Genomic DNA, 26700 nt, shown 5'->3' with positions numbered 1-26700 from the left:
TTTGATGCTAGTGGTTATTAGGGCTGGATTAATAAAATCAACTTGAATCAATTTAAGTTTATTAGATCAATAATCGATTCATAAAAAATTTGAACCGCTTGAGCACAAAAAGCTTAGTTCCACTAGCTTGATGCTAACGTTTAATGGAATTTCCTATAGGATGGCTAATGCTAACACTCGGTCGACCTAAACATACATTCTGACTAAATGATCGTCTTTATATGAATTTTACAAAATCTTTTAAGGAAATATTTTTAAAGTAACCATTACAGTCTAAAATTGTTTTTTCCTCATTCTTTCTTCTTCTAGAATAAGGTGTAATTCTATAGCGTGATCGCCACCTAGTGTCCAAACTGAAACGTCCTCCAGGAGAAGCAGAACAATGTTTAAATGTTAATGATCTGAACATTTTTGTTAGAACTTCTCCTTTAGAGAATCCATGTATGATATCAACAATCTCAGTATGAGAAATGGGTCAGATTAATATGAATATATTCAAAACATATGGTAGATTATTAATGTATTTCTAAACAAATGTGTCTAAATCTGAAAGAATCTAAAAAAATCGTAATCAAATTGTTTTTGAAAATTAAAATCGATACTTAGCCCTAGTTATTATAATTCTTTAGAATAACAAAAAAAAAGAAGATGCGTCTGCGATTTTTATAGTTGATGATGTTGAATAATCGTCGACAGTCCTACTTACCAGTAAAACACTATTTAGAATTTAATTCTAAATTGGTTCTAAAGAAAAAATTAAAAATTGCGTATTTACTTTCAACAAAGTATAAAGTAAAGGAGCAGGCCGCAAAATACTTCAAATTTAACTCAGTTATTGTCTTGCTATGTTCAGGTTTCACGTTTATGAACCCATTATTAGGACAAGCGTCGAGCAGCGAATTTGACGCGTTTATTCTGATCTAAAAACTGTTTCAGAAACTGATTCAACTCTTTTTAGAGCTTCAGTTTTTAAAATGTTCTCATTTAGATTCTGAACTGAGCGAGAGAAAAAAATCCAGAGATTTTCTATTTGAAAGATAAAAGTGAAATTCTAAACAGAACGTTGTGACGAAAGTTTGTCTTCGTGCTGAAATGAGTTTAACTGTAATCGGCTCACTAAACTTTAGAAATCCTTTATGTTTCATTAATTATAAAAAGTATGCTAATGCAGCCCACTTTCTCTGCATGCATATCAATGACATCATTAGCATTTTGATGCAACAAACAAAACGTGCGGCTGTCTGTTAAAACAGCTTTAAATATGTTATTAATATGTTTTAGAAATTCTTCTTTAAGATTTATCAAAAATGTTCTGAAGCCTTTTAGGGAACAACAGATGCTAAATCCTCCGTCTTTAGGAGGGAGGTTAATTAACTTCCAGACGTATTCCGAGGATTCCTTCAGATCTCCAGTGTGGAAAGGTCACGGAGCGACGAGCTCCTCAGACTCGTTACCTTCAGTCTCCACTAACGTCACCTGGAAGACACTGAAGGTGGTAATTGCCACCAAGTCAAAGAGCAAAGGCAGTAAATGGCAGTTTCCCTTTGAAAGCAGACGGAGCGCCGGACCTCCCATCATCCCTTTGGTGAAACGTTTTCAAGTTTCAGCTAAAACAGACGGAGTCACCTTTCAGAGTAAAAGCATTGTTCCTACAAAAAGATCTCTCACCTGAACATTTCTGACGTGTCACAGTCGTCCAGACTACAGTGAAAGTAAAGGGGTTGCACGGTGGTGTAGTGGTTAGCCTCACGGTGAGATGATCCTAGTTCGAATCCCAGATCTTGTTCTCCTTGTGGAACGAGTTTCCAAAGACTCAGAAATCTGTGATCTGTTCCAGAAAACCTGAATATAAACCTCTAAGATTTACGATCTTTATAAATGTAGTAAAAAATGAATGTCGGATGATATAATTATTGATCTAAAATGCAGAATATCGCTGGATTTTATGCATATAAACTTATGTTGCCATAAACGATTATTTTATTAGTCGACTAATCACGTCATGCGAAAACTAGATGTAAAGCATCTAAACCATCATTAGTTTTAAAATGACTAAAAACTAGATATACAGCATTACCTGATTGATGCTAGTGTGAATGCTGGAAGCTGAATTTGGCCGCTGAAGTCGATAGCTGAAAACGCTGAAGTTCATAGCCAGCTAAAATATTAGTTTAATGCCAAATTGGCCAACTAATCGACTATTAAATTAGTCGTTGATCATTTTAATAGTCGATTAGTCATTGATTAGTCGACTAATCGATTGTTTGATTATTTCTATGGGAAGGTTAGACAATGATTTAGAGCAGAGATCAGGAACCCTACAGCTTTTGAGCCAACTATGTTTTTTTCTGCTAGCATGTAGCTTAGCTGGGACCTTCAACTTTTATCTTTTATAAGGTAAAATAGACCGACCCCTGACCCAGACTAAAGTCCAGTCCTCCACAGTGTAAAGAGGTCAGCCTAGAAACAGTAGGAAATGTTTCCTAAATAAGATCGATATCCATCAGGACTGAATCACAGATGTTTTTTTTCTAATGAAGAACTTCTAAACTGGAGTTTCTCCCTCACCTCAGATCGAGATCGTCCACAAGAACCAGGCCCCCATGCTGATAGGACCGCCTCAGAGCCGGAGCTTCTTCTCTTCGGTCCTCAGACGGAGACGCGCTGACAGCAAAGACTGAAGCCCCGAGATCCTCACGTTTTCCTCTAAAGTGCCCTCAGAGCGGCTCGATGCGGCCTGCGTGGGAAACGGCGCCGTCGGCGTGGAGACTCGCGGAGGAGTCCGAAAGAGCGGGACTGGATCTACTGCATGTACCGTCCTTTCTATAAGTGCTTTGTCGTGCTCAGTGACGTGGAATGAAGCCACAGATGGACGTGTCTGGTGATTACTGTACATTTAAATAGATCTTTTATTTATTTTTGCACATTTGGATGTTATTTATGTTTTCTAATGTTGTCCTGGTCCTGATGCATGAAGGGAGACTCGACTCGGACATATCTGTATCTCTCTAAGGACTGATTGTGTTCGGATCGCTTCACCTGCTTCAGGAAAGTCTGACAGATCACCAACAGATTCACAGTTTGATCTGATCCCTGCGTGATCACTACGACCTCCGTTTACATCAACTTTCTCTGAGTCCAAACTACATTTTTATCAGGTTTAAGTTGAATCTCCTGCAGACGTTGGTTTGGTTTTCAGACTCTAAAACTGTCTGGATGTTAATGTTCTGTAGAACTCATCGGGTTTGTTATTTCCTGAAGTAGATTCTCTTTCCTGAGGAGTTCTGGAGGCCGGCATGTTTTCTAAGGTCTGATTCTTTGTCCGCTTTCGTACAGTCAGGTCGTATTTTTGTACATGCTATTATTTATTTTTCTGCTTCACACACTTTGTTGCTCCTGCCTGAAAAAAAAATGTTGGACCTGTTGACCAAACCTGAGATGGAAACCATTAAAGACGGAAAATGATTGTCGTGTGATTATTTATCATCAATCCTCACTAAGACCCACTTTCCTGAAGGAACAGTTTATGGTAGCGACTCTAGAGACATTTTCCCGCTCAAACAACTGTTGGTAACTTATGGGGTCAAATCAGGATCTGTTTAAAGTGTATTTTAATTTATTTAACCAGGAAAAAACATTTAGATCAACTGACGTCCTTCAGGGTAGTGTTGGTCAAGAGTACAGAGTTACCCACATCCAAGAGTTAAAATAGACTAAAAAATAAATAAATATGATGAAATAAAACAAATTCATTAAAAACAGCTACAGGTTAGTGATTTGTTTCCAGGTCTTTCATAATAACATTAAACTGTGACAGATTGTATTTTGAAATATCTTGAAATTTAGTGTTCCTCTCTGGATCACTTCCTGCATTTTGCTAATTTAGTTTTTTTTTTTGTGTGTAATTTTTTTAAACAGTGTCCTGCATCCCGATTGGTTGTAGACCCTGTCAATCAATCTTCTCAGTGCTCTGTCTCCAGAACGCATTCATAAAACTGGACGTATTTTTCTATGAGGGTTTGAACTTTAAGAATTCAAACAGACAGAAGTCTAAAAAAGTTCCTGTTTGTCTGCGAAAAGTCTAAGCCAGAATCCGAAGTCTTCCCCTACTCACAAAAGAGTGCATCTGCCGTGTTCTAGTCCTGTCCGAATCTACTATTAGAAAATCGAGTGCACTAGAATTTACCCAGAAAAAACTAGCGTGCATCAATGATCACTACATTAGCGAATATAGACCACAATGCATTACGGTCGAACAATTTTTGCAGAAGAAAAACTCATCTGCCGCCGTGAGGGTTAACCCTTAAAAAGACCAATATCAGACACCCCTACCACTTCAAATGCCCCTCCAGTCGGTTGGGTAGGGGAAGGATTCAGATTCAGTCGGAGTGTTTAGTGAGTTTTACTGCCTTAAAACAACTAGAATTATTCCAGAAAATAAAGATGAACAGATTCACCTGGTTATTTTAGAACTCAATAAATGAGGGTCGCTGCCTTGTATATATATAAAAAATAAAAACAATAAAGGAAATTCGACAAATATTAAAAACTTGAATAAAACATAAACGTTCTCTGCTGTTCTAAACTTCACTGCTGCACGCCACAGCGCAGGGATGGCAGGCGGCGCCAACAGCAGAACTGTTGTAACCATAACCCCTGATGTCAATCATGTCCTGGTAGCCAATCATTAAAGATTAAAGTCCCGCCCCCATGTAAAATTAGGATCAACTCAGACAATGAAAACTATGAACTAAATTAAGACTGAAGAGAAAAACTGAAAATACAAAACAGCAGCTGTTACTAAAACTCATTATTTTTAGGTTTTCTTAATTCGAGTTTTTAGTATTTATTTTTAATTTACCATATTTCTTTCACGTTTGCAATATGTCCTTTTAAGTTAAAATCTGTTTTTAGAATGTACAGACTCTTCCTTCCCTTTAAGCTGATCCTGATTGGACCTCAATGTTACCTGGAAGATGTTCTCCCTCCTCCTGAGCGGGTCGAGCTGAACATCATCATCCTGAACCAGCACTCAGACGCAGCAGTAAAGTCCAGTCTCTGCTGCAGGGAAGAGACTGAACCACCAACCAAAGCTTTGTTCATTTTATGTTAGAAAGAGGAAAAATACTCTAAAATGTTTTGGGTTTTTTTGGTCAATCCACAGACAGAATGAAAAACTGCAGTAAACTTCTAATTTTCTCCTTGGAACTTAAAGTGTCTCATGTTTACATTTATCTTTGACTTTTTAACTGATAAACGAGTAAATCTGGCGGTAAACGACCACGAGTTCTTCAGGTTTCTGGAAACACCTGGAGCATCACAGCTGCTCCAGGTGTCCTTAAAACGTCAGGTTGAGCTTCTGTCCTCACCTCTGGTTCCAGTGGGGGGGCGGCGGCGTTTGACCTGCGTTTGTCGATCCTCTCCGGTGTGACACGGCGCTTCACTTCACATCGCCTTCACCTGCCCGGGAACCGACTCCTGCCTGGATCCAAGACGGCACCGCCGTGACCACTGCAGACTTCCGTCCGTCTTTCCGTCAGCGTTTGGCGTCGTGGTGACGTCCCCTTCAGAGAATCGCCTCGTTCTTTGATGCCACGAAAGCTTTGGTAAGAACTGAAACCACAAAAAACAAATGTTTGAGGTTAAAACAAATTTGAAATAAATCATTTAATTATGTAATTTTTCCTTATTTAAATCAAAGATATTATTCAGGAAGAACTTCTGAAACGTAGGTTTTAAAACATACTTATAGAGAGAAGAAAGAAAGAAAGTTATGGATTTATGAACCACCAACAGACAGAAATACTAGTTTAATCATCTCAGGTTTGGACGATGCAGAAACTTTGGTTTATAAAGTCAACAGTTACAAATCAGAGCAGGAAAACGTCCCTGAACGCGTCACAGATAGGTCGTCATCAAGTTACCTTCTTAAGGAATTCTTGGGAATAAAATGTTTCACACAACAGAGAGTTTCCAGGTGAGACTTTTTTCTTTAAAAAAAGGGAAAGTTGTTTATCTTTTAATTTATGGAGAGAAATTATAAAGAAAAGTCAAATCAAAACATTCAGTAAATGTCGGTGCAGTGAGGGGCTGTGAGCTCGATGAAAGAAGAACGCAGCAACAGAAGAGGCCCCAGCATGGATCCCTGCTGCGCTCCTGCAGCCCTAAAGACGTTTGTAAAGAGAATCTGCATTAATACTGTTTCTAAATTAAATGTTTTTATTTTGCACCTGTAATTTATATGTTTTTTATCACTTCTTGGCCAGGACTTCTAAGAGATTCTTTGATCTTAATGGGACTTCCTGGTTAAATAAATTAGTTTAAAAATATACTTTTTGCTAAAACTTTCACTTTCGTGTCCATTTCTCTGCAGTCAAACCATTTTTTTATTTTTGTACATAACATTAAGGTTGTTCCGCCACATGGGGGAGTTTAACTCAACAAAACTGAAAAATAAAACCAGATTCAATAAAATATTTTAAGATAAATATAAAGATTAGCAAACATACGGTCTATTCCAATGACAGAATGTACTTTTAACACTTGAATCTCAAAAAACTTTAAATATATAAAAAAAAATAAAAAATAAAAAAAAACATTGACTGTATATGAGAACTGGACTGAATATGTTAAGAAGGTATCGGCTCAAGAATGTTTATTCTGACCAAAAGAATGACTGAACGGTTTATGTTTAAATATTTATTGAAGTCCATGGGATTTTAGCTTATTGGAGCCACCTCCTGTTCCAGGGGGAGGAGCTACTCAGTCCAGTTCTATTATGCAGTTAATGTCTGGAGCCCACCAGGTCTCTGCCGGGGACCGGCTCGGCCTTACGGGTCAGCGCCTCCTGCACGACAACTGTAACGGCCACTGATCCGTTTAAGCATGCGCCAAAATTACGTCACTTCTGTCAAATATTTTACATTTTTTGGATGTTAATTACAATAATAACTGCCTAAAATGTTTATAATTATGAAAAAGTTTATAATAATGATGAAAATATGTAGAGGATCAGGACCGCACAATGTTGCGGATTAACAAGCGGATTTCAAATGTTTTCCTCTTCTTCTGTTTCATTTGATGGCAGTTCACTGTACGGGGACACAGCGCCCCCTACTGACACTATTAACTGTAAACACAGACATCTCAGAGTGAAATGTGCTCACTTCTGCTCTTTTTTCTGTTTCTAACATATGAAAAATAAAAAGAAACAGAGAATAAATCCAAACCGTGTCGCAGCATCATCGACATTTTGATTGTCTGTAAAGACAATTTACGATTATAGGAGTTATATTTAAGCGACGTTGAGAAAAACATAAATCTTTGTGATCACAAAGTAATCAGCTGTTCAGACGGCTCTGATAGTTAGGAGTAATCAGTGAATTATCAACTATTAGCAAATGTTACTGGGAGCTGATCTATTTAAATATATATATTGCTTTAATTATGTATTAATTAATTTAAAGTGAATTACAGATAAAATCTTGGAACAAAAAACGTACAGAAATATACGAATTTTATAAGTAAATCTCATTAAATTTGGTTAACCTTGGGCAGCGTGGAAGAAATTATGTCATATTTGCGCATGCTTGAACGAATCGGGTAACAGTTACAGATCTGGACCTGAAAAAGTTAGGAGCTGGCGCGCGCGCGGGTTCCTCTGGGGGATTTTCAAAACACCGTTTCCATGGTCACAAACTTCACGCGAGGAGGGGGGGGGGCGGCTTTTTTTTTCTTCTTCTTCAGAAAAGTGCCGCTAATTCTGTTTCTAACGAGGCGAGGTTCGTCCTGAAGCGCGCGTGCCCGTCAGAAACCTGATCCCGCGAGGCGCTGAGGGCGGAGTGCGGCGGACCTCGTGCCCCCCCTCACCGGAGGCGCGCCTCGGTGAGACGCGCAGGCGGCAGCCGGACTGCGCACACCCCGCAGCCGCTCTGTGGAGGAGCGCGGAGCAGACAGGTAAGCGCGCGTGCGGCGAGGACGCATCCCCGCGCGCCCGTTCATCTCACGCACTGGCGCGTAGATTTAGTTTTTCTCCGTGAACCGGAGTCAATCCGAACTACAACTTGAATCCGTTTCATCTGCTCTGAAGGCTCGCGCGCGCTTTTTGAGGACTCCGCGCGCCGGAATGGAGCGTTCTCAGGACCAGCAGGTGCCAAACTCCAAAGTGAGTAAAAAGTGACCAAACAATAAAGAAACGTGTATGGTTAAAGTCCAGCAGCAGGGCTGGAGACTAGAAGATCAGAGATGATCCTCAGGAGATCAGTTTGATCCCTGAAGATCACCTCTGATCTGAAGCTCTCCTCCAGCAGGAGCAGACCGGAAGGAGGAACGTCCTGACCCTGGCCCTGGACTCTGAAGGTGTGCAGAAGTTCATGTGACAGATGTTTCCCACAATGCCTTGCTGCTGTCAGAGTGATGCTCCTCTCCTCAGAGCTCTTCCAGGACCTCCGTGGGCTGCAGGAGACCTGGCTGGCAGAAGGTGAGTGCTCCTGCAGGAGAGGAGGAGAGGTGGGTTCAAATGGGAGGTGGGGGGGTGCAGTCCAATTAAAGGGCGGTGTGGAAGAGGCACCTCGTGTGTCATGCATACATTAGCGGGGGTCTTGAGGGACCCGGGGAGGCTCTACCCAGAGAGTGTCATCACAAATTACCAGGAGAAGGCTCTGCGGCGCTCACTGTCTCTCCTGCTTTTGGCAGCAGCGAAGGCGCCGCACGCCCGCCGCCGCCGCCTCCATCACATCTCTGCTGCAACCCCCCCTCCTCCTCCCTCATCCACCCCCTCCTCTCAGAGCTCCTCTCTTTATCTTCTCCAGCTGTACTCTGCCATCTCCTTCCTCACTTTCACTTCTTGGCGGCAAAAAGAAAATAATGGATCTATAATCCGACTTTTCCCGGCAAACTTTTTTTTTTGCAGGTAGTCTTTTTTTTTCTCTTATTCGTCCTCCCTTCTTCTGTATTTTTCCTCTAATGGCAAGACTCGCTCTTCGTGGTCTAACTAAGACGTGATGCTTCAGGATTTAAGCGCCAGTGTCCTGTTTCCGCCGTGTCTCCAGCACCGAACTTTTGGTTAGTGTGGAAACAAGAATGTTGTGTTTGTGTGTGCATGCTGATGTTGTCACACTTTGTGCATGAAGGACGCGTTTGGAAATTTAGAGCAGATTTACACTCATTGGTGGTTTTTAAAAGCAGATTTTTAAATTTGCTGCAAAATGTTTAAGGAGAAAAATAGGTTATTAAGTGATGCAAAAAGAAAAAATCTTAAATTAAAAATGTTAAATCATATTAAGTTTCTGATTTAAATTTAAAAGTTCTCAAATTTACTTTTTAATTCCTTTTTCTTGCTGCAAAATTTTAGATTTTTTTATGAAATATTTGAGGTTTTCCGTGAAGTGACGTCCATCTGTGACGGAGGTCGACTCTAAAAGTGGTAAATCTGCAGCCGTTTCTGTCAGAATCCGAAGCTTTTAAACGTGAGAAATATCCTTTAAAAGAGCCGAGCAGGTGGGAAGGTGAGCCGGAGCGGCGGGGCTTAAATATTTCAGTCTGCTGTGGTTAAGGGTCACAGTTCTGGCTGTCACGGATCGATGTGATGATGGACGCTTCCAGCTTGTAGATTTAATAAATGACTTCCTGTCCATTAAGATAAAAAGGAATACCTGCCCATTTGTGAGATTTATTAGTTCAGGTAATTGGAACGAGAGAGGAATTATGAGCGGCCGACTGAATTTCCGACTTCTGGAAGTTGATGGTTTTTCAAATGATGTGGAGCTGGATTTTTTTCCCCTTCTTCCTGAGAAAGCGGTGTAAACGGGACGACATTTTTGCTCTCAGCGTGAACGGTTGGTCTGGTTTTTCCGCTCGGCCCCCCGCCTTTTTTCTTGTTTTGTGAATGGTGGCAGATTTGCGGCGCTGCCGGTCTCTCCGGGAGTTTATTGCAGAGATCAGCTGGTCCATTCACAGACTGAGGCCGTGACTCATCCGTCCTGCACTTCCTCTCACACACAAACACTTCACGCCGCTGCCGGTCCCTCCGTCCAAGTCACGAAGTCGCCGCTCTGTGAGAGGACATCGGCTGCTCGACCTTCACGTTTTACAATAAAAATCTTTTTTTGTGATTTCTGTTAATTGTTTGCTGCTCTCGCTTCACACCTCGGGTGAGAGGAGAAACGCCGCTCCTGACCATCTCCAGAGTGGCGTTTTTGTTTATTTTGAGGCGCTCAGACATGTCATGGCAGGATCCCATCGCTGCGATAATGAGGATCCACCTCACCGTGTGCAGAAATAGACGTGCTAATGACACATTTGATTTTTTTTTGCCAGAGAGAGTCAAACTTGAGGGACTGTCACAAAGTGTAAATATGTGTGATATCAATATTTGCATGGCTAATTGGAGTGAGGCGGGCTTCATTATTTTAGCATTAGCCCGGGTGCAGGTGAGGCGTCGGATGATTTGGAACAGGACCCAGCTCTGCAGGTACAGGTGGATTCAGCAGTGGGGAACAAGCCAATTAGATACTGTTAACAATGGGTGTTAGGCTGCTGGCGAGGAGCGAGGCGGCAGCGTCCAGCCAACGAGGAGCTCAGGAAGTGGAGTTAGGAGAGAGGCGGACGGCGAGCGTGTCAGACGGGGATTGTTTAGATTTTACTACAATAAACTAATAATAGAAAGAAGTTAAATATCTGATAATATGTTCCAAAAAGTCCTCAAGCGCCGAAAGAAAATGGTTCAGAATTTAATAGACGGGAGAGAAATGATTTGATAAAATTGCTCCCTAAAGGAACAGAAGCCTCTGAAATATTGAAATGACCGGCTCAGATTTCCTGTGAAACATTTCGTGGCGTTCTTGAAGACGGGCGCCGCCGGGACCAAACGCCAGTGACGGTCTTTCTTTTCCTCTCGTCTGCAGCTCAAGTTCCCGACAACGATGAGCAGTTTGTTCCGGACTTCCAGACCGAAAACTGTGAGTAAGAGACTCTTCTGCCTCTTGTTTCCGTCTTCGTGTTGCCGCCTTTTTTTTTTTTTTTTTTTTTTTTGGAGAGTTGTGTCAGGCAGGTGAACCAGGTGATCATCTTCCTATTAAACTCAATCTGCGTAAAATACTGGATTATTTTTAGCAGTTTAAAGGACACATTTACCTGCTTCAAAATAAATCTATATTTGTTCAAAACTCGTCAGAAAACTTTTTTTTTTTTTTAAAACCGTCACCTTTTTATTTGACTGATTTTTGTCTCCTCTGCCTGATGAGGCCGTTAGTCAAACCTGATCGTGAACGGCGATCGCACGCCGCGCCTGATGACTTGGCACGGGCCAGGCTCTGGAGGAAGTGGTGCCAAGGTGGGGACAGAAATTGAGTGAGTGGAGCTCAGTGGGACCCGGAGCGAGCACATGTCTTTCTGATGAGCCAAAATGCGCATGAAACTGTGAGAAAAACCCACCAAAGTGTGTGTCCACACCCTGCGTCTGTCCCCTCGTCCTCCATGCCCTTTCACCTTGACGGATGAACAAAAGCGAGGACGCTTCTGCAGGAATCAGCTGTTTTTAGAAGGTTTATTGCTTGACGCTTAGAAACTAAATCTTTAACGTACTGTAACTTTATAACCGTTCACACGGTCGACATAATTCCAGTAGAGCGTGAGCCGCTTTTCTCCTTCAAAATCTACTGGAATTATGTTGATCATGCTGACAATTAAAAAAATAGAGAGTATAACCAGTGGAGCTCCATTTCTAAAGGGTTAATCCACCTTAAAACCACAAGCAGATATGACAGATCCACTTTTTCTCGACTAAAAACACTCGGGTTCCCTCTCCAAAGTGGACCAGAGGTCACCGGTTCTGTCCCGTTGTCCTTCAGAGAGGCAGCCGGGTGGGTGGCCGTGATGGCAGGAGACTGCTGACCATATGAATTGTCCTGTTGGCAAAGCCGCGGCAGACTGGAGGGGCACTGACAGATGGCGGGAGCGTGAGGGCACCGTGGTGGGGCGCTTGAGCAGGCGTCCCAGCCGGCGCCGCTCCCATATGGGTCTCATCAGTCCCAGAGACGGAGGGACGCTTGGTTAGGTACTGGGAGAGAAACAGGTGTAGGTGAGGCGGCTAAACAGAAGGGGAACGTGAGGCGAAATGACCCCAAATACTCACCAGGTCAGTACTCGGAGGGAGAAAAGTACTACAGTTTGTCTTTATGGCGTAAAGTCAAATGCATGAATTTAAATTTGATTATTACATGTCGACTATAACCAATTTAATAATTAGAGTATAAACTAAAGTTTTTGAAACTTTTTTATGCATTTTGTCCAGTAAAATTAAAATATTTTAACTGCGTTTGTAAAAAACGATTACATTTGGGACTAAAAATACTTCTAGAAAATCATCTGAAACTACTTCATAAACATTTTTTTGATTATTGACAGAAAGAAACATATTTGTTGTAATTATTTAATCAGAAATAAAAGTAAACGAATTGTGAAAAAAATTGTGCCTTAGTGACGGATTAAAAAACCTGTTTTTGTGATGTTCAGCTAGCTTACATGCTAACTGTTTTGCTAGTAGCATTAGCAACATATTTATTTGGTCAAAATAAAAACACATTTGTTGTAATTGTTAAATCTGAAATTAAAAAAAAAACACTAATAGTAAAATTTGTTATGGCTTAGTGACAGATTTACAAACCCGTTTTTGTGACATTTAGCTAGCTTAAATGCTATCTGGTATCCGAGTGGCATTAGCAGAATATATATGAAAAACATCGTTGTTGTAATTTTTTAATCAGAAATAAAAGTACACTAATAGTAAAAATGATTGTGGCTTAGTGACAGATTTACAAACATGTTTTTGTGAAGTATAGCTAGCTTGCATGCTATATCTATGCTAGTAGCATTAGCAACATATTTATTTAGTCAAAATAAAAGCATCTTTGTTGTAATTGTTAAATCAGAAATAAACGTACACTAATAGTAAAAATCATTGTGGCTTAATGACATATTTAAAAACATGTTTTGTGACATTTAGCTAGCTCACATGCTATCTGGTATGCTAGTAGCATCAGTAACATATTTAAGTTGACAAAATAAAAACATCTTTGCTGTAATATTTTACTCAGAAATAAATATACATTAATAGTTAAAGTCGTAGTTTAGTGACAGATTTACAAACATGTTTTGTGATGTTTAGCTAGCTTACATGCTATCTGGTATGCTAGTAGCATTAGCAACATAGTTATGTTGTCAAAATAAAAACGTCTTAGTTGTAATTTTTTTAACTGGAATAAAACTACACTAATAGTAAAAGTCATGAAGGCTTAGTGACAGATTTACAAACCTGTTTTTGTGAAGTTCAGCTAGCTTACATGCTATATGTATGCTAGTAGCATTAGTAACAAATTTATGAAAAACATCGTTATAATTTTTTAATCAGAAATAATTATACACTGATAGTTAAAATCATTGTGGTTTAGTGACAGAATAACAAACCTGTCTTAGTGATGTTTAGCTAGCTTAAATGCTATCTGGTATTCTAATAGGATTATCAATGTATTTATATTGTCAAAATAAAAACATAATTATAATAAATCTGGATATTTTAAAGAGTTGACAAAAAAATAAGTTAAAACTTTCATTAAAACGATTTGATAATTTAGTTATGTTTCTCCTTTAGGCTTTAATTCAATCAAAACTTTGTTGACATCTGTTTATTTTCGGTTTTATTGGAGCAGCAGAAACAAACTGGTTTGAAATGGATTTAACAAGAAATTGTATTGTAGTTCAGTTGAATTAGAATCCATTCTTAATTTTTTTTTTACGTTAACATTTTTGTCTAATGTCTGTGCACATCAGTACATAAACATTTTAAAATAAATTCAGATAAAAGTGACAATAAAGTGTCTTTGTAGTATATTTAATTTTCATTATAAATTGTAGTTTTTCCCAGTAAAATGCTAAACTAAAAGCATCAGAATATCTGCGTGCGGCGGCTCTTCTCAAAGTCGGCGTCACACTTTGCACTTGCAGCGAGAGCAGCATGTGAGCGGGCCTCCGAGCTAAAGTGTCCCGAGGCTAAAGGAGGAGAAGGAGAATTTTCTTTGTCTCCAACTCCTCCACAGATGCTTACCATTAGCATAACTTAGCAGGGAATGAAGGAGCAGAGGAGGTGTAAAATGAGGCCACACTTTACCAGCAGATCTCAGCCTCCATCATTTGACAGCAAAGGCGAGCACCTACAGTAGGTGAAAATGGAATGGAGGCTTTTTCGCTGTTGCCAAAAGACCTGAATTTTTTTATGAATGGACTGGAGAAAGATCTGCCAAACGTAGGCTCCGGTTCTGCCAAAACTCTGGTTTGGGGCCAACAGGTTCTGGTGAAATAAGGTGACTGTAAATTGTAAGAAAAAGGATTTTCAGGTTTTTTTGTTTTTTTTTTGTAACGCAATATTTAAACAACAGAAAGACTTTTTAAGTCAACGGAAGGGAAAGATTTGCATTGGAAATAGAGCCAGTAATTGTTCTAACTGCTGCTCCTCCTAAACTGCCTCCCATCCTGATGAATCAATATGTAGATAATGAGAGCAATCAGGCAGTGATCGGCATGACATTCTGGACTCAAAGGAAGTCTCTGCTGTAGTCAGACGCAATGCCCTCACTATTGATTTGTGTACCTTGGCACCCCACTGACGAAATCTATTGTGACATTTCAATCTCTAATGTAAGACCGAGCACGGCGCACGCCAGAAGCGTCTGCGATGCCACTGTTTTCATGACCCGGACTCGGCGGCGGCGCAGTAATTTGTGGTAGAAGACAGAGAGTTTCTCAGAAAAGCTTTAGAGGTGTGATCCTGTCAGACCAACGCAGAGTTTTGTTGAGCTGGAACAAAGGTCTCCCCTCAGGAAGTGTCTTTGTGACCTTTGATCGATGACCTGGAAAGGTCAGGCCCCCGGTGGAGCCTGCGAACAACCCTGAGCTCTGTCACGCCGGGCCGTGTGGCCCGCCCCCAGGGGCTCGGCTGGGGGGTGTTGGCAGATCGACCCCTGCTCGTGCGGCAGCTGCCGGCCGGGCGTTTGAAACTCCCCAAACATCTCTGAAACCTACAGCTTGAAGAACTTCATCCATTCAGGCGGCTGAGCTCTAACGCCCCCCCACCCCTCCTCGCTGCCTGTGTTGTGTGGCGAGACAGCGATCGGCGAGGAAACCCGATCCCGACTTCATTCTGACTGACTGGGTTTTCGTCAGAGATGCAGCCAATTGGGTTAGCGTTGATCATGACTCAAGATGATGGCGTGTTAATCTGGACTGATCAGGCACTTAACGGCCTCTCAGATGCACCGCGGGGGCCGTAGGTATACGGTCCGACCCCCCCAGCTCTTTGAAGATCAATGAGCCCCATTGTTGTCGTCAGGAGCGTATTGACAGCAGCTGAAAGCATTTACAGGAGCTCGCCGCACACTCGCTTTTATGATTGTCATATTTCACTACCAGACCCCCCACCCCGCCCCCACAGCAGGAAAAGGCCAAACAAATGAGATTTGAAGCCAGTCGTCTGCGTAAGTGATGGCCTGAGACGGGGGACGGATGCAACCACCCTAATTTAGTCCTCGCCGCTCCGAACACGTGACGGGAACGGCGTGGAGAAAACGTGTCCCTCAAAGACGCTTCTTCTCTTCTCCCCTCAGTGGCGTTCCACGGACTGCAGCTGAAGATCAAGCGGGAGCTGCACAGCCCGTGCTCCGAGCTGAGCTCCACCTGCAGTCAGGAGCGGCCCTTCAAGCTCCAGTATGGAGAGAAGGGCCCCTACAGCATCAGGTGGGCCGCCACTCCGCCCCAAACACAGACGGCTCCACCAACACCACAGATGATGGAGGGAGCTCTCATCTGCTTACAGAAGGAACACCACAGATCTGAAGAACTACTGTTAGTTTTACAGTGTAAAATCATTTATAGACGAACTAGTCAATAAAATGTCCTCTTATCAGTCAATAAAATGTAGAATTGATCAAAACATTAAAACTGGATCACAACAAAAATCCAAGTTCTCAGATTTATGTAAGATAAAAGACCAACATTCAACTTTATTGACTGTATATTGAGTTTTTGAAAAAGTAAAGCACAAAAATGCAGTAAAATACGTTACTATACTTTTCAGTGTTTGGCTATTTCAAAGTAAAAGTATTCCTGTGACTGAATACTAAAATTGAAACTATAGCTCGTTGTTGAGCTAAATCCTCCTAAAGGGATTAAAATGAGCAAAAACTTTTATATGAAAGTGATAAGTTGATCAGTAAAGTTAATAAGCTCAAACTTCAAGTACAATCAGTTTGTTTTATGGATTATTGTATTTTTTATTTAAAGGGAATTTAAAATAGAATTACTTTGTGTTTTTGTGACTCCTTCCTGTAAGTAAATCTCATGTAAAAAGTCTTAAAGCAAACAGAACAAATACATTTTATTTTTTTTAAGCTTTAAATATTACCAAATATTTTTTGATAATTAAATGAAATAATTTGGCATTAATTTATCTAGTAAAATTAAGTGATTTAACAGTTAATCTGCCTTAATTTGTTTATTGGCACAAACTAGATAAATAAATATTTTGTCGTTATTCTGTCTACAATGAAACCAAAAAATTCTCATTGGTCAGCGCGCATAAATTATTATTTTTATTTACATTTATGATTTTATTTGTATTTTAACTTTTTTGTATGGATTCCTTCAGAGTTTTGAAAGGCACTCTAAATAAAATGTGTTATTATTTATTAAAAATCAAAGATTTACATCTAATTATTTTACAACTAATAATCAAAGCAATTATCTAGTGATTAAAAATAAAAAAACGAAATAATTGACCACTAAAAAAGGAAAAATGCATCATTTAGTTTAAAGAAATACAGCTAATTAATTTACAACTCCTCTGGGATTTAAAACAAGATTTTACAAATAATTAATAAAGAGTTTAAACAAGAGTAATAATTATATATGTTTTATATATTAAAAGAAAAAAGTAGATTTTTCTCTTTTTTGTCAAACACTTGAAACTCAACCACAGTTTTAGATTTGAAAGTCAGGTGATAACAGCGAAATGTAATCAAATTTAGAATGAAATACGATTTTTTAATTTTATTATTATCTGTATAAACACACGAGTATTAAGGTTACCCAACATTTAAAGCACGTCCACATGAGCGCACATTGCAAATATTTGTATGGAAATTCAATTCCCACAAATTAAAATGAAACACAAATGACAGCATGAACTCCAACCAGCAGCTTTACATGTGACTGCATTGCTTCCGTAGTGCCTATGAGCAGAAGCAGCTTGCAGGAATGAAGCCCTCCAGCCCGGTGACGCCCCCCAGCAGCACCCCCGTGTCCCCCATCCACCATGGCTCCCCGACGGCAGCGCCGACTCCTAAAGCGGACCGGACGTTCGGCCACATGGCGCCCTCGCAGCCGCTGTCGGACGGCGCCTACTCTCTGGACCACAGGTACTGCAGCCGCTGGTATTTACATCCCATTTCCATGCAGGTCCTGAAGCTGCTGATGCTCACAGCAAACCTGGATGAGGACGGCCCATAAACCACCGCGACATGTCTATTAATGGATTAAAAATCTAAAAACGTCTAATTTATCAATTAAATAAGTTTTAATTAAACAAGCAGTTGTGTCTTTTCTACAATAGACACACAGGTGTCTATTATTTTTAAGGCCCGTTTGTCAATTTTTCTATTAAAAATAAGTTGTAATTGGAAAAATATGTCACAATAGGCAATGCTTTAAAAATTCAAAATAGTATTTGATAGAATCGAAGCCTTTTATTGTGGTTAATTGCATTTGAAGTCCTGGTGACGGTATGACCGCCGTGTCCAAGTGGATCTCTGACCGGCCCTCTCCTTCCTCAGGTTTCGCCGTCAGCTCTCCGAGCCGTGCCACTCTTTTCCCTCCCCGCCGTCGATGGCTCGGGACAGCCGGCCCATCTACCACCGGCAGATGTCGGAGCCAAACATCCCCTTCCCTCCGCAGGGCTTCAAGCAGGAGTACCCCGACCCCCTCTTTGAGCACCCCGCCATGATGGGAGCGCCGCTGCCCCACGGATACCCCGCCGGCATGATGATCAAGCAGGAGCCCAGAGACTTCACCTACGACTCAGGTGAGAGGCTGCTGCAAGCTCCCGCTGAGCCTCCCACATGAAAGAGGCGGATCTTCTGCGGTTATCGTTTCAGGAATGAGAGATGACAGGCATTTATTGAGTTTGCCCATTATTGGGGCAGGGGTTCTGGTTTGGATGAGTGTCTGCGCCGCTGACCATTTCCTGTGGCGCTGTAATAGAACATGTGGGGGGGTCTGGTGACGGTCCAGAATGGGTCCTCCCACGCTTGTGTGCTTCCTTTGGGGTAGAGGGGCCTAATCATCGGGCCCTGCAGAGCCCGAGGCTGCATCGGGACATGAATGAACACTCGCCGGGTTCATTCACAAGGCCACGCAGACCCGGGGGGGGCCAGAGCTGAGAGGAGCAGCCTCGTGGCAGCAAGCCCAAGAAAAACCCTCCAGCCAATCGGACGTCTCTGTCACTGTATGCTTTCTATACGTCTGCCTCAGTGTTGTTTTTATTGTAAAAATGAGGACTTTCAGTTTTCCTTTCGCGTTTTCTCACCTCCCGTCTGCAGTATTTTACAGCCGGGGCATCTAAACGCCAATTAGCACCTTTGGATCTTTCCAGGAAAAAAAACACAAACAGAAATAAATCTTATTTATACGACAAACTCACATTTCCGAGCACAAAAGAAGCGCACAAAAGCCTGGATGTTTCTACCATTAACAGAGAAATCAAAGCTGAAGGATGCCGAGCGCCGACATGTCAAGAGGTCTTGTGTTTGCCCTCCTGCTGTGCTGCAGCAAACACGCCGGACGGACAACGGCGGTGAATTTATTATCCGTCAGAATGGAGCATGTCGGCTGGAGCAGGCCTGTAGGGAAGGATGGGAGGGGAGCTGGTAATTCCATTAGCAGCTATTTCCTCCACCAGCCCATTACTTTGATGAAGCTCAGAAATGTTTATGGGCCCAAATGAAGGGCCGCAGTGTGTTTATTGAATATTCACTTTGTAACCTGTGGACGCTTTTTGATGTCAGCATCAACCCAGTCCCACAAATTTAAACAATTTAGAGCAGGAAAAGTATTGTTTTAATTACAAAAAAACTGTAAATGCAAATTTAAAAAAAAGCTTTTTTAATGTTTGTTTTTTTCAGACCTGCAGAAATAAATTGAATGTAAAGTCTGTAATCATAGGGATGGGTACCGAAACTCTATCAGTCCTGATGTTTACGGTACTGATTTAATTTCTTGTTTTTAGTTACCAGATAAGCACTTACATGTACTTTTATATACTATTATTGATTTTAGGAATAAGTGTTGCACTGAACAGGAAGCACTTTAAATTCCATTGTTCATGTAACAATGACAAATAAAGATCTATTTATTTATCATACCACTACAGACACAAACAGAACTACTGATACTTTATAAAATTTAATACCTTGTGATGTGTGATATTAGTGATCAAAATTCTGATGACAATATGACCATAGTGGAACAACTAAAACATCATTTTCATTTTACTACAACTGTTTTATTTAAATAAAAATTAACATAAATTAAAATGTACTCCAAATGATCCTCGATTAAAAAGGAGGCGGGCCTCTAACATGAAAAAGATCTGATTGGTCAAAACGATCAAGGGCTCTAATTGATTTGTTAAATACTTATAGGTGCCATTAGATTGTTCATACATGTGTGTAAAAATTAAAGTAACCTTTTGTTGTAGTTTTCACCGTCTTTCGCGATGTATCGTAGGCTGATATCGCGATAACGATAAATCTGAGATTTATTGTGAAGATCTAGTTTCGATGCTTCTCCTCAGACATTCAGTCAATTGTATTTCATTCAGTTTGGCTGTACAATTCCAGCCAATCAATTTAGCTTTCCAGCAATTGTGGGTGGGGTTATGTAAGAGGGTGGGCGGAGCTTCACCAAGAGAGATAAAGGCTGGCTGTACTTCAGACCAAATGATTGTAATTCAATGACCTGATGAATTAGGAGTGTCAAACTCAATCGCACAAGGGGATAAAAATAAAAAACACACCTGAGGTCACGGGCCGAACAGGATAAACATTTATTGAACACTAACTACTTTTTTAAAACTTTAAAAATGTAACTTTTTAACATTACTATGAATAACAATAATCGACTTTAAGTAACTTTCAATATTTTATTCTCCTTAAAAATATATTTTGTCCAAACTATACAAGTCAGAAATAAGTGCAAGATAACATCGGGCCGTTAATAAAAATAAAATAAAATGATCTGGAGGGCCGGATCCGGCCCCCGGCCCTTGACTTTGACTCTGTGTGAATTAGAGTGACGTGTACAACACTCCAAAAAAAGGCAGTCGTCATGGCAATTCTGTGTTTACATTAGAAGAAATAAAATAAAGAATCTTAATAAATTCAAGTGTTTTGGGTTTTTTTTCCATTTTTGAAGCACCATTTTGAGCACAGTTTAGGAACCAGCGAAGTATTTCAAAAGTACTGGTTTGGTACTAAATAAAAACTCAAACGATACCCATCACTATTTTAGCCACTGTATTCATCTTGAATTCAGTAAAGAACAGATGTTGAAGTTTATTGTAAAGAATGACCAAAAATTAAAATAATCTTAGGACAGAACTTTTCTTTTTTTTCAGGCTAAGAATGTTCATTAGCTTTCACCAAAATGACAAAACGTCAAGCAGTTGTGGTAAAAAAGAATAAGACTTGTCTTTGTGTGTCGTTTTCATCAAATGTGGGGGAAAGTATTATTTTAGGACATGAAAAACTTACGTCATGTCACCCTTTTCTCATATGTGATAGAAGATCTTCCTCTGGGTAGAAAGACTTGCGGCGTGTGTTAGCGGCGTGAAGCAGCTTGCGCCGCTAATGCCAGAGGGGTTATTCTTTCATCAGAGCAGCAGTTCATTGAGGCTCTCTGATAGTTCCCATCATGCCGCCTGCGGGCCCTGTAACACCAACCCTCCTCCTTGTTCCTGCAGAAGTGCCGAGCTGCCATTCTGTCTACTTACGGCAAGACGGCTACCTGGCTCACTCTAACCGGACTGAAGGTACCAGCGACGGCACCTCCGTGATAGTCAACCTTTTGTATTATTTTCTACGAGATTTACGTTTTCTTTCCGTCTTTCAGGCTGTATGTTTGACAAAGTGGCGCGGCATTTCTACGATGACACCTGCGTGGTGCCTGAGAAGGTTGAAGGTGAGTCCCTGATAAAAGCACGTCACAAACTGCAGCCATTTCCCGCTACTGAACAACGAATGTGATGGCGAGTAGCAGGCGACATCAAGCAGGAGTCGGGCCTGTTCCGGGAGGGCCCGTCGTACCAGCGCAGAGGCTCCCTGCAGCTCTGGCAGTTCCTGGTGGCCCTGCTGGACGATCCATCAAACTCCCACTTCATCGCCTGGACGGGCCGCGGCATGGAGTTTAAACTCATCGAGCCAGAAGAGGTGAGACGTTTGATTTTAATGATCGTTTTAACTTTAATGATTTTTCCACTTTTAGAATCTTCAGTTTATGCAAAAAAAAAAAAAAACTCAAATAGTAGTTTGGGGAGGAGCCATTTACTTCCACTTAGAAATATATTCTGCCATCATATTTTGTCCAATACGATTGTTTATCTGAGGCTCCGCCCACTTCTCACCATTAACATATAACAACGAACATTGTTGTGTCCAGAACCTCAAACACAGACGCTGAATGCATACATGTAAAGTCAAGTAAACTCCTCCCTGGAGACGAAAATTACATCAAACTTTACTTTAATCTTTCTGTACCTAAAATATTAATAGTTTTTATATTTAAAACAATGCTATATTTTACCAATTGAGTATAATATATTTTCACAGTATTTTACAACAATTTTAAGATTTGATTGTAATAAACCAGGATAATTAAAGAAACTGTCAAGTGTTTTGTTGTAGGATAATGGTAATAGCCTTAATTTAAATAAAGCTGATATTTTCTTATCTCCAAGGGTTTAAGTTGGATCCACATATTTTGGAAATATGGCCTTCTTGAAGGAATTTTGCTTTATTTGTGGAATGTAACATTCTTAAAATCTTTACTATATTATCTAAAGATGAACAGTATTCCCTCTTATTTGGGGGGGTTAGGGACCAGAACCCCCCCCCGAATACAGAGAACCCCACGTCACCGACTCACCCTCAGCAGGCGAAGAATGTCCCTTACCAATCAATACTCATCAAAAAAACTTCTGATCATGCTTTGTAAACATTTACTGAAGAACATTGGAGTATTGCTCAACATTAAGAGATTTTTTTTTTTATTTAGAACAAGACTGTACAGCAGTGTACTTTATGACGCAGATGAGGTGCACTTCCTTGTTCAGATAATAAACACCTGCTTAGGATGATAATTACCCTCCGCAATTTTCTTCATCAGCATATCAGGATTTTTTTTAGCCGCTTTTGAGACAACTGATGCCATTTCTCCATGCAGGGGCATGGAGAGAGGTGGAGACGCTCCTCTTGCAGAGGTGGAGCGCGGATTGACCTTCTTGTGGAGGAGGAGCATTTATCCGCGCTCCCCCTCCGGAGGGCGCTCTGATGTTCAGAGATGCACCCCCTTCGGACGCAAAAATTCAATACAAGTGTCTTGAGTTTTTGTGACAAACTGGAAGAGTCACATGACTAAAGAAATAAAAATCAGTGAATACGCAGGGGAACACTGTACTGTTTGGTTTTTACAATGTTAACACCTCATTTTTTAGTTTATCTAATTAATTTATTTATACTTTCTAAATTTCATATCCACAAATGAAACATTTTAATGTTATTAAATCTGGGAAATTCACTCCAGATTTTAGTATTACAAAGACTCCAGAGACGTTGAAGTTTATTGTTGTTTTTTAGGACGATTTCTTCCATTTCTTTTGCCTTTCTTTTTATGTATTTTACCATTACCCCAGACGATCTCCTTCTGTCTCTTATGTTTGCTTTCTTGATGTTTTAATGTAAAAAAGAAAAAAGCTATAAAGCACATTTCTAAAAACAGAGGTGGAGTTTGTGTCCGCTCACGTCCCACATGGGGGGGCTCAGTCATCATTAAGGGAGGGAAAGCAGAACGAAGGAGATGGAGGTGTATGTGGCGGAGGTCCATGCAGCCTGGTGGAGGCTGGAGGTGCAGGCAGCTGCACCTAACAGGGGGGTCCATTCATGCCATCAGGTGACCAAACGCGTTCGCCCAACACCTCCTGTCTGTGCAGTTTGGGGCGCCGTGTTTGGGTCCAAATAAGGAGAAATAATCCACTGTTGGGTAAAGAAATGGTTGGTGACAAACTTCAGAAGTGGACGAGTGGAAAAAGTCCAAAGCAGAAGCTAAAAGGAGTGCTGTGTTTGGACAGCGAGGACGGATGGTGGGTGGTCTGCTAGACAGGTGCTGCAACATCTGCTGCCTCCTCTGCTGGGAGTCTGACAAGCTCCTAATGAACACATTCCTGGTCCAGTCTGCTCAGGCTGGACGCGCTTTAATTACTGGTATTAGAAACAGACTAATTATTAAGTTTGTCCAACACTCCTGTTGTAATTGTTCTCATTTTGCTCTGCAAACTTACTGTCCTGCTTTTTGTTTTGCGTGTTTCGACAAAGGTCGCTCGCCGCTGGGGCATCCAGAAGAATCGTCCGGCGATGAACTACGACAAACTCAGCAGATCGTTGCGTTACTACTACGAGAAAGGAATCATGCAAAAGGTAAAAACAGAAGATTTACCAGGAAAAACAGCAAAGAATCAAATCAGGAAAAGTTTTTATAAAAGACACGTAAACAAGCTCCTTTTGAAGGTTTACATCCAGATAAAGAACAACTAAAAATATATATATTTTGTGTGTTGTGGCAGATATAAATGATTAAGTTCACACATGACTGGTTGATATAATTAAAATAAAAAATAAAAGACATTAAAAATCTGTCTGAATTTATAAAGACAAACTCAACGTACTAAAACACAAAAATTCATGGTATTTTTTACTTAGTTTTCTTTATTTTTGTTTCTTTACTTTTTACTCCCCTGTCCCATTTTTACAAATCATTTTAAATATTTAAGATTTACTGTAGAAATTGAGCTTTTAGTTTGTTATTTAACATCTACCACGAAGCAGGATTCACTGAAAATCTTATTCGACTATTTTTCATTATTACATCCCAATAATGGGTTTGATATTTTTTACTTCTATGACTTGTTTCCTTCATTTTTATCGTCTGAATTTTTTCAAATGTTAACCCAGAAGTGTAATCTGTGTGGACAAAACATTTCAACAGTAAGATGAGCAGAACTCTAAAGACTTTAATGTCTGCACTTTTAAGAAAACAAAGATGCTGACGTACAGCCGTAAATCACAGACCTGCAGGTCTCAAAAATAAAAAAATGTTCTGGTCACACAGAACTTCACACAGCAAAATGTTCATTATCTCTGCTCTGGCTGCTTTAAAACAAACTTTTTCTTCATCATCTGGACAAAAACAAGCAGTAAGAAGTGAACTTTCTCTCTGAACTGATGCTTTATTTAACCTATCATGATGATCAGCATTTCTATCTCTTTCTTTTGCCGCTGCAGTCGAGGCTCAGCGAAGTGTTGTGTTACTGTGACAACGGACCACGGAACAAATAGTGCGCTTTTTGAGAAAAAGTGATCAAAATTTAAAAAAAATAACAATATTAGAGTACTAAAAACTGATTGAATATTTATTTGTAAGTGACCATGATATAAGTCTGATACTTCCTAACGAAAAGTTTTAATCCAAGCCTGAATCGAGGCAAAGCGAAGGGCTGTTTCTTTGCGAGGCGTAATTAATTAATCCCGTGCGTTATAGCGTTAACATTCACAGCCCTAAATAAAATATAACTGAAAATAAAAAAAAGTCTGCCCCATTTTCTGTTAATTTAATGTAGATGAACTGGTTTCTGGTGGTTTCTGATTAGATGATTGAGTGGAAGCGTCAGAGTAACAGAAATGTGTCCGTCTCCCTGCAGGTGGCAGGTGAAAGATACGTCTACAAGTTCGTGTGCGACCCCGAGGCCCTGTTCTCCATGGCGTTCCCCGACAATCAGCGTCCGGTGCTGAAGACGGACGTGGAGCGGCAAATCAACGAGGAGGACACCGTGCCGCTGTCGCACTTTGATGAGAACATGGCCTACGTGCAGGAGGGGCCCTACTGCCAGCCACACCCCTACAGCGAAGGCTACGTTTATTAACGTCCGCTTTCCAGCGCGATCAGACCCAGACGTCCGCTCTGACTCATTAGACTGAACCCCCCTCACAAGCACAGAGGCACGGCCCCTCTCGTCAGTATGCCGAACATTAGCGCATCCTTTCTTTGGTTCTTCTGTCGGACGTTCAAGCTGCACAGCAGGATGGAGAGTGCACTTTATGGACAGGAGTGGGACTGGCTACACGGATGGCTGTTTATCATTGTTAATGTTCATCCATGAACACGGAAATCATTCTGTTTTTCTTGATTTTTTGGTTAATATTCCCTTTTAAGCATGTGATGCCCGGCTAAGAAAAGAACTGACGGCTAAAAACAAAAGGATGGAGTTTCTTTTTCCTTTAGTCGGTCTTCTCTGCATCGTCTCACCGTGGAACTTTTGTGAATAAAGACATCGTTAAAGATTTGGAGAAATAACTATGAAATAAACTCTTCCCTTTGTCCGATAAGACTTCAATGTCCCATGTTTCTGCTGTCCCTGGGTCATTCGCTCATAAGCTAACAAACCCCGCGAGTTCTCGACGGAAGCGTGTTCTGCATCCCATGTGAACGGCCTGTGTTTGGGAGAATCAGCAAAGCTGCTGTACAATAACTCTCACTGTTAACTACAATTATTTTAAGTTTGTTTGGGGTTTTTATTTGCAGGTACGTGCAATTCAAGTGGAAACTTTCAGGAGAAATGTTCACAAATAAAAAGTTATTTGTTGTTTTCTTCAGGATTAATGGAAAAAGATCCAGCAGTTTTCTTTTGTTCCAGGAGAACATGAGGTGTACATTTTGCTTCAATGTTGATGCTTTTCATTTATGGGATTCTCTAAAAGAATATTTAGAGTTTTTTAATGTGGTGAATAAAAAAAGTCCAATAACAATAATAACCTATTGTATAATCAGGCAAATTCACATTTTTGTTGCTGCTTTCTGTTGTAAATGTATTTTTTAAGGCTAAAGAAAAACACTGAAAAGGAAAAGCAGCTTTGGCTGCGGTTCTGCGTACTTTTCCCTTATTTTTGTTTGGTTTAAGCATTAAAAAAAGAAGTCGGGTCTGTGGAGCGTCTTGTCTTTGAGGTTCCTGTGTTCGGGTTGGGATGGCAACAGGAAAAACATTCTGTAATAAAACAAATCTGAAAAACTGAAGACCATCAAATGATCATTCTGATTTGGATAAAACGATTCATTTTTTTCTATTGACAGACAAGAATCTTGGATCTGAAATCTACAAAATGAATAAAAGTCCGTAGTTTTGGGGGATGACGGCTAATAGATAACAGACTCTTGTCAATTCCCAAGTTGGAGGGAAATTTCCCAACCACCAGGCATTTAACCAAAGTGACACCTGAGGAAAAATCAATGACTAATTTAAGCCAGAGCCTTTTTCATGTAGGTGAATTGTTT

General features: G+C 40.5%; 2 protein-coding genes across 16 annotated transcripts in view; both read left to right on the top strand.

Moving 5' to 3' along the window:
- dgkb (diacylglycerol kinase, beta) overlaps window positions 1–3466 on the top strand; it is a 94782-nt gene extending 91316 nt beyond the window's left edge. For all 5 annotated transcript variants that reach the window (XM_024258528.2, XM_024258530.1, XM_024258527.2 and 2 more), the window contains one exon: window positions 2574–3466. In XM_024258528.2, coding sequence (XP_024114296.1) covers window positions 2574–2681 — 108 coding nt within the window. In that variant the 3' untranslated portion in view covers window positions 2682–3466. The remainder of the gene's footprint in view (window positions 1–2573) is intronic.
- Window positions 3467–7734: 4268 nt separating this feature from the next.
- On the top strand, window positions 7735–26437 carry etv1 (ETS variant transcription factor 1). Of its 11 annotated transcripts, none has more exons than XM_024258535.2 (13): window positions 7735–7956; window positions 8090–8164; window positions 8310–8358; window positions 8432–8479; window positions 10905–10958; window positions 15657–15786; window positions 17277–17465; window positions 17880–18127; window positions 21065–21133; window positions 21214–21282; window positions 21358–21530; window positions 23691–23792; window positions 25073–26437. In XM_024258535.2, the coding sequence occupies exons 2-13, from the start codon at window positions 8126–8128 to the stop codon at window positions 25292–25294; spliced, it is 1392 nt and encodes a 463-aa protein (XP_024114303.1). In that variant the 5' UTR covers window positions 7735–7956; window positions 8090–8125; the 3' UTR covers window positions 25295–26437. The 11 variants fall into 11 exon arrangements, with proteins under 11 accessions (XP_024114303.1, XP_024114302.1, XP_024114300.1 ...); XM_024258534.2 differs by having other exon boundaries at window positions 7736–7956; window positions 8307–8358; XM_024258540.2 differs by lacking the exon at window positions 7735–7956 and adding an exon at window positions 8973–9063 and having other exon boundaries at window positions 8140–8164; window positions 8307–8358; window positions 10905–10962.
- The last annotated feature ends 263 nt before the right edge of the window (window positions 26438–26700 follow it).

Source organism: Oryzias melastigma, linkage group LG16 (assembly GCF_002922805.2).
Source record: "Oryzias melastigma strain HK-1 linkage group LG16, ASM292280v2, whole genome shotgun sequence".
Lineage (NCBI taxonomy): Eukaryota > Metazoa > Chordata > Actinopteri > Beloniformes > Adrianichthyidae > Oryzias > Oryzias melastigma.
This window is presented reverse-complemented; position numbering and strand designations above follow the sequence as displayed.